At 45.2% G+C, this 16340-nt stretch overlaps 1 protein-coding gene and 1 long non-coding RNA gene across 3 annotated transcripts in view; one reads left to right on the top strand and one right to left on the bottom strand.

Annotated features, from left to right (window-relative positions):
* Nucleotides 1-907: 907 nt before the first annotated feature.
* LOC133244591 (uncharacterized) lies at nucleotides 908-16163 on the top strand. The gene is made up of 3 exons (XR_009735448.1): nucleotides 908-993; nucleotides 6488-13707; nucleotides 15097-16163. It is a non-coding gene; the product is annotated as an uncharacterized LOC133244591 (long non-coding RNA).
* Nucleotides 4334-16340, bottom strand: part of ORC1 (origin recognition complex subunit 1) — a 37300-nt gene continuing 25293 nt past the window's right edge. For both annotated transcript variants that reach the window (XM_061411973.1, XM_061411972.1), the window contains 8 exons: nucleotides 16154-16255; nucleotides 14047-14218; nucleotides 13257-13364; nucleotides 12842-12991; nucleotides 12036-12155; nucleotides 7520-7689; nucleotides 6464-6551; nucleotides 4334-4664 (listed from right to left, as the gene is read on the bottom strand). In XM_061411973.1, the coding sequence (XP_061267957.1) occupies nucleotides 4470-4664; nucleotides 6464-6551; nucleotides 7520-7689; nucleotides 12036-12155; nucleotides 12842-12991; nucleotides 13257-13364; nucleotides 14047-14218; nucleotides 16154-16255 (1105 nt within the window). In that variant the 3' untranslated portion in view covers nucleotides 4334-4469. The remainder of the gene's footprint in view (nucleotides 4665-6463; nucleotides 6552-7519; nucleotides 7690-12035; nucleotides 12156-12841; nucleotides 12992-13256; nucleotides 13365-14046; nucleotides 14219-16153; nucleotides 16256-16340) is intronic.

The following is a 16340-nucleotide window of genomic DNA, read 5'->3' as shown; positions in this document are numbered from 1 at the left end:
CAAACACAGGGAACAACCTGATAATGGTTCTGAGGTGACAACAGCTTGACTTGCACAGGGAAACTAAGCTGGGATTAGTGCGGCATACAGTGTGAGACAAGCGAAGCTGAAAATGTTAGCAAGGGGCAAATGAGAAAAACTCTGAAGCCTAAAGCAGTTTGGGCACGGTTCTGAAGGCAAAGGACTTGAGGGGATGAAGTCGGCGATTCAGAAACATGCCCCCTGGCTGCAGAAAGGACGGAAGGAGGGAGAACGCAGGCTGGAAGCCGTCTCGACACCGAGGATCGTGAATCGGTCCCGGCGAAAAGGGGAGAGGCTGAGGGACCGTGGGGGCCGTGTTGGGGAGGGAGAGAAGTGGACCGATTCCAGAGTTAGAGGGGTACCACCAGCAGGACTCGGAGATTAACTGGTTGTGCGCGCACTGGAGGAGGCGCTCAGAGTGACTCCAAGGCATCAGATTTCAGTGGCTTGGGTGTACGGTGGGTGGTCAACTGAACGGGGGACACGAAGTGAGTGGGTCGGCGAGACCCGCCAAGTCTGCGGCTCCGGGGGCACCCGACTGGGAGCAGTGGTGCTGGACCCAGACGCAGGCTCTGGAGAGAGGAGGGCAGGGAGTGCGCAGGGGAGGCGAAGCCGGGAACCCCACTCCCGCGGCAGGACGCGCCGCCCTGCCCAGCCCTGCCCGGCCGCCTCCATCTCCCCCGCCGTCCCCTCCTCTTCCCTCGCCAGAGGGCGGGTTCGCGGCATACCTCGCGGCGGATCCGATACCGACCCGGGCCTTCTCCCTCCCGGTACCGCCCAGGCCTCCCGCGGCCCCCGGGCCGCCGAGGCAGCCGTGACAGGAAGCGCCCCGGCGGGAGACGCCTCGCGCCCTAACACGTGACTCCACGGCCGGTGCGGCGCGTATCACGCATGCGCAAGGCGAGGCGGGCGTGGCGCTCCTACAGGTGACTCCAAGGGTGGAGTTCTCAGCGCGCAGGCGCCTTCGGGCAGGTAACGCGAAGTTCTCTGGGAGGGTCTTTGGGCCGTTCCACGTTGTTCCTCATCTGGAGCAAATGCAGCAGCCTCGCCGTCTGTACTAGCCCATTTACAGGTTTCCCGCCAACCTTCCTCCGTCACTCCCATTCCAAGGTTGCTTGGGTGCTCTCTCACCTATCTAGCTTCAAGTCCTCATCTCGCCCCTGTCGGCGAGGCGGGGAGAGTGGTTGCGGCCGCCGCCCTATAGGAGTGATTTCTCTGCCTTACCATCTCTTTCAGTGTCCTTTATAATTTGAGTCTCTAGGGACAGAAGCTCACAGATTCCTCTTAATCTTGCAGCATCTAAAGGTACCTTTTCTAATCAGAAGGCGGGTTTAATCTTTAATATATGAGAGGCAGTACTCATCGCACCTCTTTATAAAGTCACTTCAGACAGTTTAACACCAAGTTCTTACTCTCCTACCCTGCAAGCCAATGCAATGTATGGGTGGGTGGGGGAGAGAAATAACCACCTGGAACCTTGCAAATCGTTTCCTCTTGCCTGTTTCCTAAACTTCTGAATTATCTTCCCGTCCTTACTTCTTTTTGGTGGTTTCTCCGAGGAAGAGACAGTCTTTACTATTTTATATTTTTAAAAACCCAGCTTTAATTGGCATACCGTTTGGCATGCAGGATCTTAGTTTCTTGATCAGGGTACCGCTGCAGTGGAAGTGCAGTCAGTCTTAAGCACTGAACCATCAGGGAATTCCCCATCTTTATTGTTTTAAAATGGAAATTTCAGGGAATCCCCCCTCGCAGTTCAGAGGTTAAGACTAACACTTTTTTTCTTGGCTACCCCGTGTGGCTTGTGGGATCTTGGTTGCTGCACCAAACCTGGGCCCTCCGCAGTGAGATCCCACAAGCCACACGGGGTAGCCAAGAAAAAAAGTGTTAGAAGTAAATAAAGTGGAAATTTCACTCCCATATTTCATTAAATTTGAAAATATTTTACAATGAAATATTTAAGACATTAAAAAAGGGACAATATTTAACATTCACTAGAATGCAAGCTACTTAAAAGAAGTCTTTGTGTTTTAAGTTATATCTAGAGCAGTGCATGGTACATAGTAGGTACTCAACGGTTTCTATTTCTTGTGTGAGTTAAATACATGGGCACTTAAGTTTGAGAAATATAGTTGAAGCCACCCGTCCACCTCTCATGTTGCAACCCTTTCCCAAACAGATATCCACTCTCCTAATTTTGGAGTTTATTATTCCTGAGCATTACTATTGCTAGTAGACATACTGTAATATGTTTTGCTAGCTTTAACATTGTATCCTTATCACTGCCTGCACATATTTTTCCTTAACTCCTTTTTATACTCAACCTTGGTTTTAAGCTTCATCCATTGATCTTACTTTTCATTTCTGTATGATATCTCATAGTATGAAAATAATTCACTTTTCTAATGGCTTGCCATTACAGTGCTATGGGTGTTCTTATACATTCCTTGTGTATGTTTCTCTAGGGTGTATTTCTAGCAGTGGAACTGCTGGCTAATAGGATTTTATAGACTAAATATTACCAAATCATCCCCAATGCGGTTGTCCTAGTTCACACTTGTATCAAAGAGGCATTTGGGTTCTGCTGCTGCTAAGTCACTTCAGTCGTGTCCGACTCTGTGCGACCCCATAGACAGCAGCCCACCAGGGTCCCTCGTCCCTGGGATTCTCCAGGCAAGAACACTGGAGTGGGTTGCCATTTCCTTCTCTAATGCGTAAAAGTGAAAGTGAAGTTGCTCAGTCGTGTCCGACTCTTAGCGACCCCATGGACTGCAGCCTACCAGGCTCCTCCGTCCATGGGATTTTCTAGGCGAGAGTACTGGTGTGGGGTGCCATTGCCTTCTCCCATTTGGGTTCTAATTGTTCCATATCACCATGGAAAGATGTTTTAATAGATACGAACGTGTTTTGACTTGCAGGCATCTTTTACTACGTTTCTAATTTGTCGGCCATTCATATTTCTTATTCTGTGGATGCCTTATTTACCCATTTCCCCTTTTTCTTATTGTAAAATACTTTATTCTGATACTGACCCTTAGTCCATTACATGCAGTTTTAAATATATGCATGTCTATTAGTTGCAGATGTTATATTTCACTCAGTGCCTTATCATGATTCTCCTCAGAATGAGGACATTCTTCTACACAACCACAATAATTTGTCACACACATAAAACTTGACATTTACATAATCCTATTACCTAATATGAATATAGTCCATAATAATGCTTATAACTGTATTAATGTCTTAAATCCATGACCCAAAGTCCTTACATTTACTTAGCTGTTTAGCTCTTTTTATTAGGTAAGTTTTGATTTACCTGATAATTCTTTTTAGCAGTAGGTTCACAGCAAACATTTCTGGCAGGACTATGACACGGATGATGTGTTTTCCTCAGGACCTGACATGAGGCTTTTAGATGTCAGTTTGTTCAGTTGTTGGTTTATCAGAGTTAACTTGCAAAGTTATACAAAAAACCCTACCAAGATTTTAATTGGAATGTATTTATATTTAGATTATTTAATTGAGATTAATTATCTCTTTATTATTAATGATTTATTCCTAGGTTCCTTAATTTTTTAGGCCATCTAAGTAATTTTTAAAGATTTTTTTATGATAGATGGTACCTTTTTAAAAATTCCATTTTCTAGTTATTTGTTGCTAGAGATTATTTAGGGAGAGGGCAATGGCACCCCACTCCAGTACTGTTGCCTGGAAAATCCCATGGGCGGAGGAGCCTGGTAGGGTGCAGTCCATGGGGTCGCTAAGAGTTGGACATGACTGAGGGACTTCACTTTCACTTTCCACTTTCATACATTGGAGAAGGAAATGGCAACCCACTCCAGTGTTATTGCCTGGAGAATCCCATGGATGGAGAAGCCTGGTAGGCTGCAGTCCATGGGGTTGCACAGAGTCGGACATGACTGAAGCGACTTAGCAGCAGCAGCAGCAGGGATTATTTATTACTGATATTATTTCCAACAGTTCTTTTTTATACACTAAGTATGTTACGCTCACATTGTTCAAAAGTTAAAAGAAACATAATGACATACAGTGAAAGTCTTCCTCTAACCCTGAAGGTAGCCATCTCAGAGGCAACCAATATAGCTAATTCCTTACTCTCCTGGAACTATTTTATATAGATACAGTAATTGTGTGCATGTATTTATATACATGCTATGTTACCATTAAATAAATGGCAGGGCTACCAACAGAAATAAAAGCCAGAGAGAGGGCCTACTGTAGGAAGGACAGTGTGTGGTTTTATAATTTGATATTTATGATGACTGTAAAACTTCCCAAACATCCCGGAAAAAGTAAATGATTTAATGGAAAATCCCAAAATACATGACAGCCATTTCCACACTTTGCTACAATGATTCCATGTGCTTAGAAAAAGGAAATAGGGCTTCTTAAAAACAGATCACAGTCCTTCCTTGTGAAGCCCTTCACTCCTCTTTCAGAGCATACAGCACATCATCCTGGCTGACGTTGAGCCGCACCCGACGGAGCACGTCATTCCTGCTAGGCTCCACGAGGAGGAGACGGCAGGCGCCCAGGCGAGAGCACACCGCCATTGTCTCCGACATGGTGGGGTACGGGAGGCCCTCCATCCTGCACAACGCCACGTGCTGAATGTATACCTAGAAACAAAAAGCAAACTTGAGGTCAGCTAGTCATAAGGGTAGTCCTGTATCCAATCATTATTTCTTTGGGGAAACTGAGACACTTCTTTTCCAGGATACTCAGGACCCCAGAAGGGAACCAAGGGGTGGCCCACTGGGTTGAAAAGACAGGGACAGAATGTAGTACTGGCCTCAGGATCAGAAAATAGCAGGTCTGAACCCTGGTTCTACCAATTACCTAAATAAGCAAACTGGGCCAGTTATTTCACTTTTTAAGCTTCAGTTTTATCTATTAAATATATGACATTCCTCATGAGTTAATAGATATGAAATGCCTAGTAACTGTCACAGCTGTACAAACAGTCCTCATCTCCAGGGGCTGATGGTTCCAGTTGAGAGTGTCATAATTCAAGTCAAATTTTGCTATACGGGCATTTTTCCTTGGCAGAAACAGTGAGCAGGTGCCCAGGTATGACCCTTGGAAAAGTCAAAAGTCCAGAGAGAATACAGGACACTCTGCAGAAGAGCTGTCTCAGGCTTTAGAAAACCAGTAACAGGCAAAACATGATTAGTAACTAAATATTTAAAAACAGAATTCAGGACTTCCTGGTGGTCCAGAAAGAGCCCACCTGCCAACGCAGGGGACACGGGTTCGATCCCTGGTTCAGAAAGATTCCCCATGCCTCAGGGCAGCTAAGCCCAGGCACCACAACTGCTGAGCCTGCAGACCGAGAGCCTGTGCTCTGCAGCAGAAGAAGCTGCCACAATGAAGAGCCCGAGCCCCGCAACAAAGAGTAGCCCCTGCTCGCTGCAAGAGAAAACCCAAGAGTGGCAACGAAGACCCAGAGCAGCCAAACATAAATAAATGAAGAAAAGCTGGAAGGAAATGTTCTCCTGACTTCTCTATTTATCTAAAACATACTCATACACACAGACATACAAACTGCTGGGTATACACTCAAACATCTTTGGTAATTCATCTTCAAAGGCAGCCCAGTACCTGTGCGCACCAGTTTCAAACATACCTTGCCTCCGCCAGTGCCCAGCAGCCAACTTAGAACTGGTGCAGACCAGGGGAATCAACTGTTTAATTAAAACAAAGCACAGCAAGGGCCTGAGGCAGGTGTTGACACGATGTTATTTCTGCCCAGTGCTCTGAATGTCAAATTGAAGAAATTCAATGAAGCACCGGTAAATGGCAGGAGTGACTGCCATTTACTCTCTTAAGATAGCCAAAATGCCTTGTCATCTAATTAGTGACTCACATGAATGGATGAAAGAGATTCTCACTGTCTCTACCTACTATCCATCGAAACCACAGCCAAGGGAATGGGCTTGGCAGAATCAGCGGGGTATGAAGACCCTACTGAACTTGACTCTAGTGGGGCCAGGTGCAGAGACATGACAGGTGTAGCATAAGTAGGAGGCCCCCGGCTCATTAAGGCAGGAGCCCCGATGATCCCTTTACTTGAGATAATTGAAATTATGCTCAGAGCATTTGGACTGGTTTTTGTGATTTGTTTTTAAACAAGGCTTGTTCTAAGAGCCATGCCTCCCACCATACCATAAACTGTATCGGGGCAGTAACTTTTGTTCACCTGTGAATCTCCGACTTGCATAGAAGTATCTGGCACATAGTAAAGCTTCAATCTCATATGCAGAAATCATTTGCTGTAGGTCTCTTCTCAGGCAATTCAATATGGTTTTATTTTATTTTCAATATACCAGGCTCAATAAAAATGAGTTGGTTTGATATTCCCACATATTTTAAAGGCACCAGACCAAAATCTAGGGTTTTTGAAAAACAGATCAATCACCTGTTGAAATGTTGCTTCCTCCAGTCCTGATCGACGGAACTCTGCAAGGATGGCTCTCAGGAAGCTCTGTTCCAGAACGGAGGAATTTCTTAAAGAAAATGAGGAAATGTGAATTCTCCGAAGTGGCTGCACAGTAAGTCCCCTACATGTGAACCTTCAAAGATACGAACGTACATCTGGTTCCAGCAAGGAACCAGAACCTGTGCCGTCAACCTCAGGGTGAGTGAAGTGGCAGCGTGCCCTCCATCTCCTATTGCTGATGATCCTTCAGCTCTACCGTCTCCCACCGCCTCTCCCCGCTCCAGTCAGTTAAGTCTTCCTGCCTGTTCCCTGGTTGCCAGCTCCCGTATGCCAGGTGTTGAGCTACACTGTATACTTTTATAAGATGAAAAAATGTTTTCCTTCTTTTGTGTTGTTGTTTTTTATGTATTACTTACATGAAAATATTATAAACCTATTACAGTACAGTACTATATAGCCAATTGTGTTAGTTGGGTACCTAGGCTAACTTCGTTGGACTTATGAACGCACTCTCAGAACGGAACTCATTTGTATGTAGGGGACTTCCTGTACCACCAACCTGGACAAAAGTCAAAGATATTCTGTGTCTTTAGAGAAGAGACAGGAAAAAACTTGGAACTGTCTCCTCCTGTGTTCCTATATTATTTGGCAAGGATTCCCCTCCCCGCCCCCCCAAAGTCTCAAAATGATATGAAAAATACCACTTTGGAAGTGTGGGAACACAGCAAGTATATCTGGACATGTACCAGCACTCCCATTACATGGCTGAGTACATCATTCAAAGTCAGAGAATAGCTACTTGAATCATATTTCCACAGCACTTTACTTCATAAACACCTATAGTGTAACTCAATATATCATACTAGGATTACATTTCTGTCTCTCTGACTAGACTATGCCCCTTAAGAAAAAGAACAGCATTGTCGGTAAATGTAGGTTGAATGAGTAAAAGCTCTGAAAGGAAAACATGCTTCCATGGCCCTCTTCAGTGGTCCTCCGAGGGAGGTTGAGAGGCAGGAGGCAGAAGGGTCTTACTTGATGGCAGTGATATATGATGATGAAAACATCTCATCTATGGCTTCTAGTAAATGGGCTGTAGTAACCAGGCCAGGGGAGTCGGGCTTCTGGCAGGAGAACTCACAGATCTCTGTCGCACGCCTACAAATGTCCAGGCAGCGTCGTGCATCTCCAGAGAGGGCTGCGACCTACAAGAGGCAATATTTTACTCCTTGAGATCCCCTTGTCATCTCAGTCCATGAGAAAAACCAACTGATTCTGTGTTCAGCTAAAAAGGAAGGTAGGGGGACTTTCCTGGTGGTTCAGTGGTTACGACTTCACCTTCCGATGCATGGGGTGAGTGTTTGATCCCTGGTCAGGGAGTTAAGATCCCACATACCTCTTGGGCATGGAACAGAAGCAAAACTGCAACAAATTCAATAAAGACAAATGGACTTAAGCCTGAAATTAAGTACTTAGCCCTTGCCGGGAATGTGGTAGGAGCCTAGTTACACTGTAAATTATCATACTGTATCTGGAACTCTTCCCTGAGTCCACACCTTTGTCTTGGCTTTACAGATAATTCCAGAATGGAAAAGGCAGAAATTCTCAGCTGTATTTAATAATAGAGAAATGAAGAAATCTATAAGAAGAGACCCTTGGCCCAAGATTATTATTGAACCATCTGGAAAAAGAAGGGTCTCTTCCTTGTATAAAGAGAAAAAGCCAAGAGACCAAAGTGGAGCCTATTTTGCCACAGCCTGAGGCTCATAGCACGTGGTCAGTTTTGGAAACCACCTGGCCAATGGCTAAATGAACCAGAATCAAGAGGGAATAAAGCCATGAAACTGGAGGACCCAGAGGAAGCCGTGATTCGATGCATCAGACCAGCCCCCGTTCCAGCAGCTGTACTTCTGTGCCTGCCCTTCCATGTGCACTGGGGCCGAGGGGCTCCTGGGCCCCCTCCAGGGGAAGCCTTGCATTTTAAATTGCACTGAGGGAACTCTTGGACTCAGCACTGTCTGCAGGGACCTGTTTCTATATTCCCAGTGCTTTCCAGCAATGCTGTCATTTGCCTAACAACCACTGCAGGCGATGACATCCTGTCTGATGGTATCCCCAAAAAACTATTTTCTTCCAAAATTTATACAACATCAGGTCTCAAAAAGCAAACTGCAGGGATTTCTCTGGTGGTCCAGTGGCTAAAACTCTGTGGTCCCAATGCAGGGAGCCCGGGGTTCCACCTCTGGTTGCGGAACTAGATCCCACATGCCATAGCTAAGTGTTCACATGTTGCAAGTAAAGATCCTGTACACTACAACGAAGAGGCAGCACAACCAAATAAACAAATAAATATTGAAACAAATCAAAAACAAAGTGATAAGATTAAAAAACAGAATCGCAAACTATATAGGTATACACACATACACCAAATTAGGACACTAAAAAGAGTTATTTCTGGGAAGTGGGATTATAGGAGTTTTTATATGTTTTCTATTTCTGTTTTCAAAATTCAACTATGAGACATTCAAAATACTTTGGGGTCACTTTTCCAGTGACCCCAGACAGAAATACGAACAGCAGTGTATATTATTCCCTCCTTCTACTTTTCCATATTCAGCTGGTGAGGATGTCCTATGGGTGTTTCCTCCCTATCTTTCCTCCTCCCCTCATGTGAAGTAGCTCCATACAGTGGATAATAGCAGGGACTCAAGGGCTGCTGCAGAGGCCTAGAATCAGAGTGGGCAGGGGACCCTGGGAGGCAAGAAAACACCCAAAGCAGTTCCCCCTCCAAGGGCATGAGTCTTGGTGACCATAAGCACTCTTTTTGACTGCTGCTGGTGTGAGGGAGTCAAAAGAAAAAGCTGGGGCCACCAAACATGGAATCTGAGAAGACCTTGCATAAACTTGGGGTCCAGACACTACACCCCCAGTATGAGGGTGAGTGACTCTTCATTCAGAAGGGATGGCAAGAAAAATGGCCTGTGTGACTTTGGTATTAGGGGGGAGTGTAAGGCAACTCTTTGCAACTACAAGCCCTCATGTGGATCTGCAGCCCGAATTTATGTTGTGTCTCCTAAAAACCCTCAGTGGAGAATTTTGTTTAAAAATGGCCCCAGTTGGCAGTGCCCCTTGGTAACTGACAGAAGCACAAAACGAACTAAATGAATTCAAGTTCAACCCAGGCCTCAGTCAACTTCCAGATAAAGCTCTAAGGAGCAAAACACAAAAAAACAAGGAAACAAGGCCATATAGACATGGCTTTGTTTATAGAAGTAATAGAAGTAAACTCACAAAGACATCAGATATCATAACTACAAGATAAACAATATAGGTATGTTTCTTTTTATGTTAAGGAACAAAAAAGAGGTTTGAAATTACAGGCAAGAGTTTTGGGTAAAAACAGCAGCCAAATTTGAAGCCTTCTGAAACAGTATTTAAAGACCAAGAACCCTAAATAAGCAAGCAACTGGAGAGCAGTAAACAATATAATTCTGAAAGTTAGAAAGAGGTGGCAGGGTAGTAGTGGTTGACTTAGCTGACTGTAGAAAGCCCTGTCCTAAATCAATAGTGAGGAATCCAAGAACAAACCTAAAGCTACACTAAAAATCTTCAAAACACACAAATTGTTAGTGGTACTGGAACTGGGGGTAAAGGGGGAACTTTGTCTAAAATGAGGAGGACTGGTTGAAAGTTAAGAAACTGATGCCCTAGATTAGGAGTCAAACTATGGCCTGCCACATGTTTTTGTAAATAAAGTTTTATTGGAACACAGCTTTGCACATTTGTTTACGTGGCTGCTTTCACAATATAAGGGCAGGACTGAATAGTGGTAACAGACCATTATGGCCCACAAAACCTAAAACATTTACTACTGGCCATTCACGAAGTCTGCTGACCCTTGCCTAGGCCTCCCCCCATTTCATGCTGTTGGGTGAACATGAGAGCAACTGAGGGCTCTGTGAGAAAATGTTATGCCTTGGTAGTTTGTGCTGTTTCCATAAAACTCTCTGCCCTGGAGATTATCCCACTTATACCACGGCAGGAAACCAGAAATTTATTCTCAAGGAAAGAAAGTTTTTCGACCTGGAACACTAGCAATTGTTGCCAAGAAGGGGATGTCCTTTACTAAATATAGACAGTTACTATTTGCATACTGAATTTGAAGACCTCCACCCTCCCTGACTCCAGCCCACCTCCCCTGGTCAAAGGAAGAAAACCTCGAATAAGTAGGATGGTACATAAAAGGACCGTTCAGAGGAGGGAAAAGAACTTTCAGAAAGTGTATGACTGCAGGGGTAGAATTGATGCTTTTGAACTGTGGTGCTGGAGAAGACTCTTGAGAGTCCCTTGGACAGAAAGGAGATCAAACCAGTCAATCCTAAAAGAAATCAGTCCTGAATATTCGTTGGAAGGACTGATGCTGAAGTTCCAATATTTTGGCTATCTGATGCAAAGAACTGACTCATTGGAAAAGACCCTGATGCTGGGAAAGACTGAAGGCAGGAGCAGAAGGGAACCACAGAGGATGAGGTGGTTGGATGGCATCACCAGTGCTATGGACGTGAGTTTGAGCAAGCTCTGGGAATTGGTGATGCACAGGGAAGCCTGCCGTGCTGCAGTCCTTGGGTTCGCAAAGAGTAGGACACGACTGAGCGACTGAACTTAGCTGAGGGGTGGAGAAACTCTACCCAATAGAGGGGGTAGAGAGTAACTTTGAGGTTCTCTCTCCTGGAAAGCATAGCTTGGAGATAAACACCATATCTGGCTCTCTGCTGACCCTAATACTTAACAGAGTGCGTAGCTCTGAGCACATGTTTTAGACAAGTGTTGCTGCTATAGCCATTCAGAATTCACATTACTTCTGGCAAGAAACTAGACAGAAGCTTACAATTCTTTTAGGTGCTCAAATACTGTGGCCGTGTGGTTTCTTTTGTTTAGCCCCAGGTAGACATTTAACCTGCTTTGCTCCTCAGCAGCCTCGGAGAACTCTTAGTGGAATCTCAGTTGGCATTCTCCCAGTGCGCCTCAAGTGGGAGAATGCCACACGTCATACCCACCACAGAGCATGCACCCTGCTAGGCACATTACAGACATGGTCTCATTTAATTCCCACAATGACCCTATGACATAGCTATTATCATTCCCATTTTTCAGAAGAAAACCGGAGCCCAGAAGTTTTAAAGTAACTTTTCTATAACTTGCTACATACCTATTAGTGTTCAAACCAGGTTTGTCTACCTCATTGACTATGTTGCTCTTCTAATCATACAAAACACTCTGAATCAATTAATCTTCGTGTGTATATATATATACACACACATATATATATATATATATAAAAGCCCATCATACTCAGTACCTTTTAATAATTAATCATACAATAAGAAGCTTAAGGAATTTTTCAGAATTTTGTTTCTATTTTCTGGAATTTGTTTTTAGAGGACTTCCTAATTTTTTCTTCACCTCCAAAGCACCCAGCCTAGGGCCTGACATGGGCAGGTAGTCAGCAAACACTGTCAGTGTGGCCACAGGCGCCCCAAAGGCAACTCACCTTCCTGGCTACCAGCTGGATGGCATCATCCTCAAAAGCCTTTACGTGTCTGAGTCGGGACAATAGGATCTGCCGCAGCTGGCTGTGAGTATAAGGCTGGAAGCACATCCTGGTTAGACCCTGGGGAGCCAAGGCGACAGAGGAACAAGTTCATGGATTTCCCACTCAGGACAGTCCTGGTGGAAAGCCACTTGCAAATCCCCCAAACCAAGTCTCAGATAACAATTTACACATTTCATCCCAGGACTACCACTGCTTCCTGCTCCTTTTGTTACTGACAATGGCCGGTGGGACCCTGTAGGGCAGTAGTTCTCAACAATTTTTTCATTTAGTTTAAAAGAAACTTTTATTCTACCGGAATCATTTACTAGTAGATCTGAGCAGAGGTGCTCTCATTAGAGCTAGAGGGAGGATTTTTGGCTCTGTAACATCGGCTGAGCTTCTGGTTTCACTTCTCCTGAACCACAAGGTCCACAAGGCCAGAGACCGGGTCTGCCCTGTTCACTGCCACATTCCATGCATCTATCACTGCCTGCCAAGGGGTAAGCACTTAATTTTTCTTTTAAATAATTAAACCTTTAGTGCTCTGTGCAGTTTGAGTGCAGAGGTAGTAGAACCCCAAGAAGATACATTTGCAGAAAACCATGCAATGGTGACATATTTAATTCTAATATAGAAATTACCAGAATTTCAGAAATAACATTTCTTCCTTTTCCCTATCTATTTTAGATTCCTATGTATTCATTTTTGCAGAACTCCTTGGCCCAGCTTCTGGGACTGTAAGAACAGCTCGAGAATGGCCCTACCAGTCGGCTGGACACCCGGTTCATCATGATGCGCTCTGGCAGATCCATGGTGTTAGCAATGGTCAGGACCACAAGGCGGGCCTCCTTGTGAGTGGGCCAGTCAAAGAGATTGTACATTACGTCTTGTTTCTGGGTCCACAGAAGGTCAAGCTGCCAGGAAACGGAGAGAGACACAGGGTCAACCACAGAGAATGAGCCAGGCCCCCAGGGAGAAGCCGGTTACCGCTGCTTCAGCAGCATGTGCCCTCAGGTCACACCACCTGAGCAGCAAGGATGTCGATGGACACATGCCCCCTCCCGACCAGAGAATGTGCCCAAGTGAAGGAGAAGGGAGCCAGGACTTCCCTCCTGCCTTGTATCTGCTCCCGAACATCAGTCCAGAGCCACTGCGGTCCTCCCGTGGGCGCCTTCTCACCTCATCCACAAGCAGCACGGTGGTCTCCTGAGAGGACCCTTGAGTGCAGAATCGCTTAGCCAGCAGTGCTGCTGCGTGGTTGGCTGTTGCCCTTTTACCTGTCAGCTTCTGCAGTGAGGGGGAAAAGAATGGGAGTGGTACACTCTAAGAATTTGACTCCCCTTTTAAGAGTTTAAAGTTAAATCTGCCTATAGAGGAAGCTATTTAGCCTGAGGACTTCAGTATCCTACCTTCTGCCTTCCACCAGGAGGAGAAGAGAAGGCCACAAGAGACATAAATTGTGTCTGAAATGCACACGAGTCACAGGCCAATCCCAGAAGCCCCTCCAGAATCATCACTGCATGACTGGACATTACTTGTTTCGGGACAGCAGCTAGTGAGTCGAAAGTCCAGCCTACCCTTTTCCAGTGTACTGCCATGCCTGTGTATACTAATGGTTTTCACCCTCCTGGTAAGTACTAGCTCCCAGACTTCAAGGTCCTTGAGGGCATGAATTCTGCCTTCTTTGCCCTTTCTACTGCTACACATACGGCAAGGTGAAAACATATTATATGCACAAAACTAAGTACACCTTTCCCTTTTCATGTGCCACCCAGAAACGATATTTTCCAAAAAGCCCCAATCAGAATTCCCTGGCAATCCAGTGGCTGAGACTCTCTGCACTTTCACTGCTGAGGGCCTGGGTTGAATCCCTGGTTAGGGAACTAGGATCCTGCAAGCTGCTTGACCAAAAAAACACACCCCAATCCAAAACAAAATAAACCAAGAAAGCCTAACAAGCTCTGCTCACCTGCAAGATTTGCACGTAGACTTGGTGGGGTTCTGTCAGCTTCATGCCATTGACCTCAATGTATTGAAAGGGAGGAACTTCATTGGCTTGGGCTGCCTGCTGCAGGCAACATATCACCTCGTGCACAGTGGCAGTCTTCCCTGTCCCAGGGACCCCGGAGATGTACATGCACCTGGGGCGAGAGAAGACCCGGGCTAGGGCTGTGTCGCTGCGTCACACTATCGTCAGTTATGAGTATGAGAATGTATGCTGAAGGAAGGACCCCTGAGATGTGGAGGTGGGAGGAGTAAGGGTCATTTTTGGAAGCTGATTAGAGCAGGACCTGTTTATATACAGTCACTCGTTCCATAAGCAATGCTGTATGCAAAATGCCTCCCCAAAAAGGCCAGAGTTATTTTCTGTGTAAGACAAAATTTCTATAGAAATACTCTGATAACAAAAGCTGCTTCAGCAGTGAGCTTGCCTGTTTTTCCAACACTAGGGAAAGGCTGCTTGGTTGAACTGCACCTGAGAGGGTAACAGGCAGGAAGGCCAGGGGGCTCCAAAGGGAGGAAATAGCCTGCAAGTGTCAGACATTTTTATCTCTCTTAAGCGGCAGGAGGAAACAAACTAGCGATATTTTTTCCTTCTCTATACAACTTTAAAAGGAGGTTTCTCTTAAAATACTGTGTTGCCATAATGACACCTGGTTTCACCTGAAGTTAACTATTCTCAAACCTAGAGATAACCAAAGCCTTTTTCTTATGGAAATGTCTGTCTTAAGCTATGTTAATGTACTATGCATTTACTCCAGACTCTATCTTCAAGCCGGTTCCTCCTCTTGGCTCAGAACCTACTTGACAAACCAGTATGTTATACTCAGATATTGTTCCCCTAATCTATGTAAATGAAACTATTTGTATGGTTGTCTGCCCTTCTTCAAGATTCAAGTTAATCATTTTATGGCCCAGGATAAACCATTTGGTGCCAAGATTATCCCAAAATGCATCTTATGGGTGAGGGGCCTGGTGCCATTCTGAGTTTTAAGACATTCCTTTCTTTCATTAACAGACTGCTAGTGACTATATAGAAAGTGAGGAGGAACTAAAAAGCCTCTTGATGAAAGTGAAAGTGGAGAGTGAAAAAGTTGGCTTAAAGCTCAACATTCAGAAAATGAAGATCATGGCATCTGGTCCCATCACTTCATGGGAAATAGATGGGGAAACAGTGGAAACAGTGTCAGACTTTATTTTTTTGGCTCCAAAATCACTGCAGATGGTGATTGCAGCCATGAAATTAAAAGACGCTTATTCCTTGGAAGGAAAGTTATGACCAACCTAGATAGCATATTCAAAAGCAGAGACATTACTTGGCCAACAAAGGTTCGTCTAGTCAAGGCTATGATTTTTCCTGTGGTCATGTATGGATGTGAGAGTTGGACTGTGAAGAAGGCTGAGCGCCAAAGAATTGATGCCTTTGAACTGTGGTGTTGGAGAAGACTCTTGAGAGTCCCTTGGACTGCAAGGAGATCCAACCAGTCCATTCTGAAGGAGATGAGCCCTGGGATTTCTTTGGAAGGAATGATGTTAAAGCTGAAACTCCAGTACTTTGGCCACCTCATGTGAAGAGTTGACTCATTGGAAAAGACTGATGCTGGGAGGGATTGGGGGCAGGAGGAGAAGGGGACGACAGAGGATGAGATGGCTGGATGGCATCACTGACTCGATGGACGTGAGTCTGGGTAAACTCTGGGAGTTGGTGATGGACAGGCAGGCCTGGCGTGCTGTGATTCATGGGGTCGCAAAGAGTTGGACACGACTGAGCGACTGAACTGAACTGAACTGAGTGACTGTATAACATCCAGCTGAAGACTAGCAGGGGGTACTCTTTCTGCCCACTTCTGATGCCTATGTCAGAAGCTTTCTCTACCTCCTTTATACTTTAATAAAACTTTATTACACAAAAGCTCTGAGCAATCAAGCCTCGTCTCTGGCTCCAGATTGAATTCTTCTCCTCCGGGGGCCAAGAATCGCGGCGTCTTTGTGTGATTCAACAACAACCTTTCACACCTACAGTGGTGCACTAGCAGGGGCCTCCTGACCATTCTGCCTCCCTCAACACAACTCACCCTCCAGTTTGGTCAAGGAGTTTGCTTTCCACAAAGTTGTAAATGTCCTGGAATTCCTGTTCCCGACAGGGAAGAGACTCCGGTACAGCAGCAACATGCAGCCTACAGTGGTGGTAAATGAGGGAAAAGGAGGACATTAGAAACAATTTACTGTCAACTCCATAAAAAAGGAAAAGACTTATCTATA

This window comes from Bos javanicus, chromosome 3 (assembly GCF_032452875.1).
Source record: "Bos javanicus breed banteng chromosome 3, ARS-OSU_banteng_1.0, whole genome shotgun sequence".
Taxonomy (NCBI): domain Eukaryota; kingdom Metazoa; phylum Chordata; class Mammalia; order Artiodactyla; family Bovidae; genus Bos; species Bos javanicus.
The sequence above is the reverse complement of the archived record's forward strand: the minus strand, read 5'-3'. Positions and strand labels throughout refer to the sequence as shown.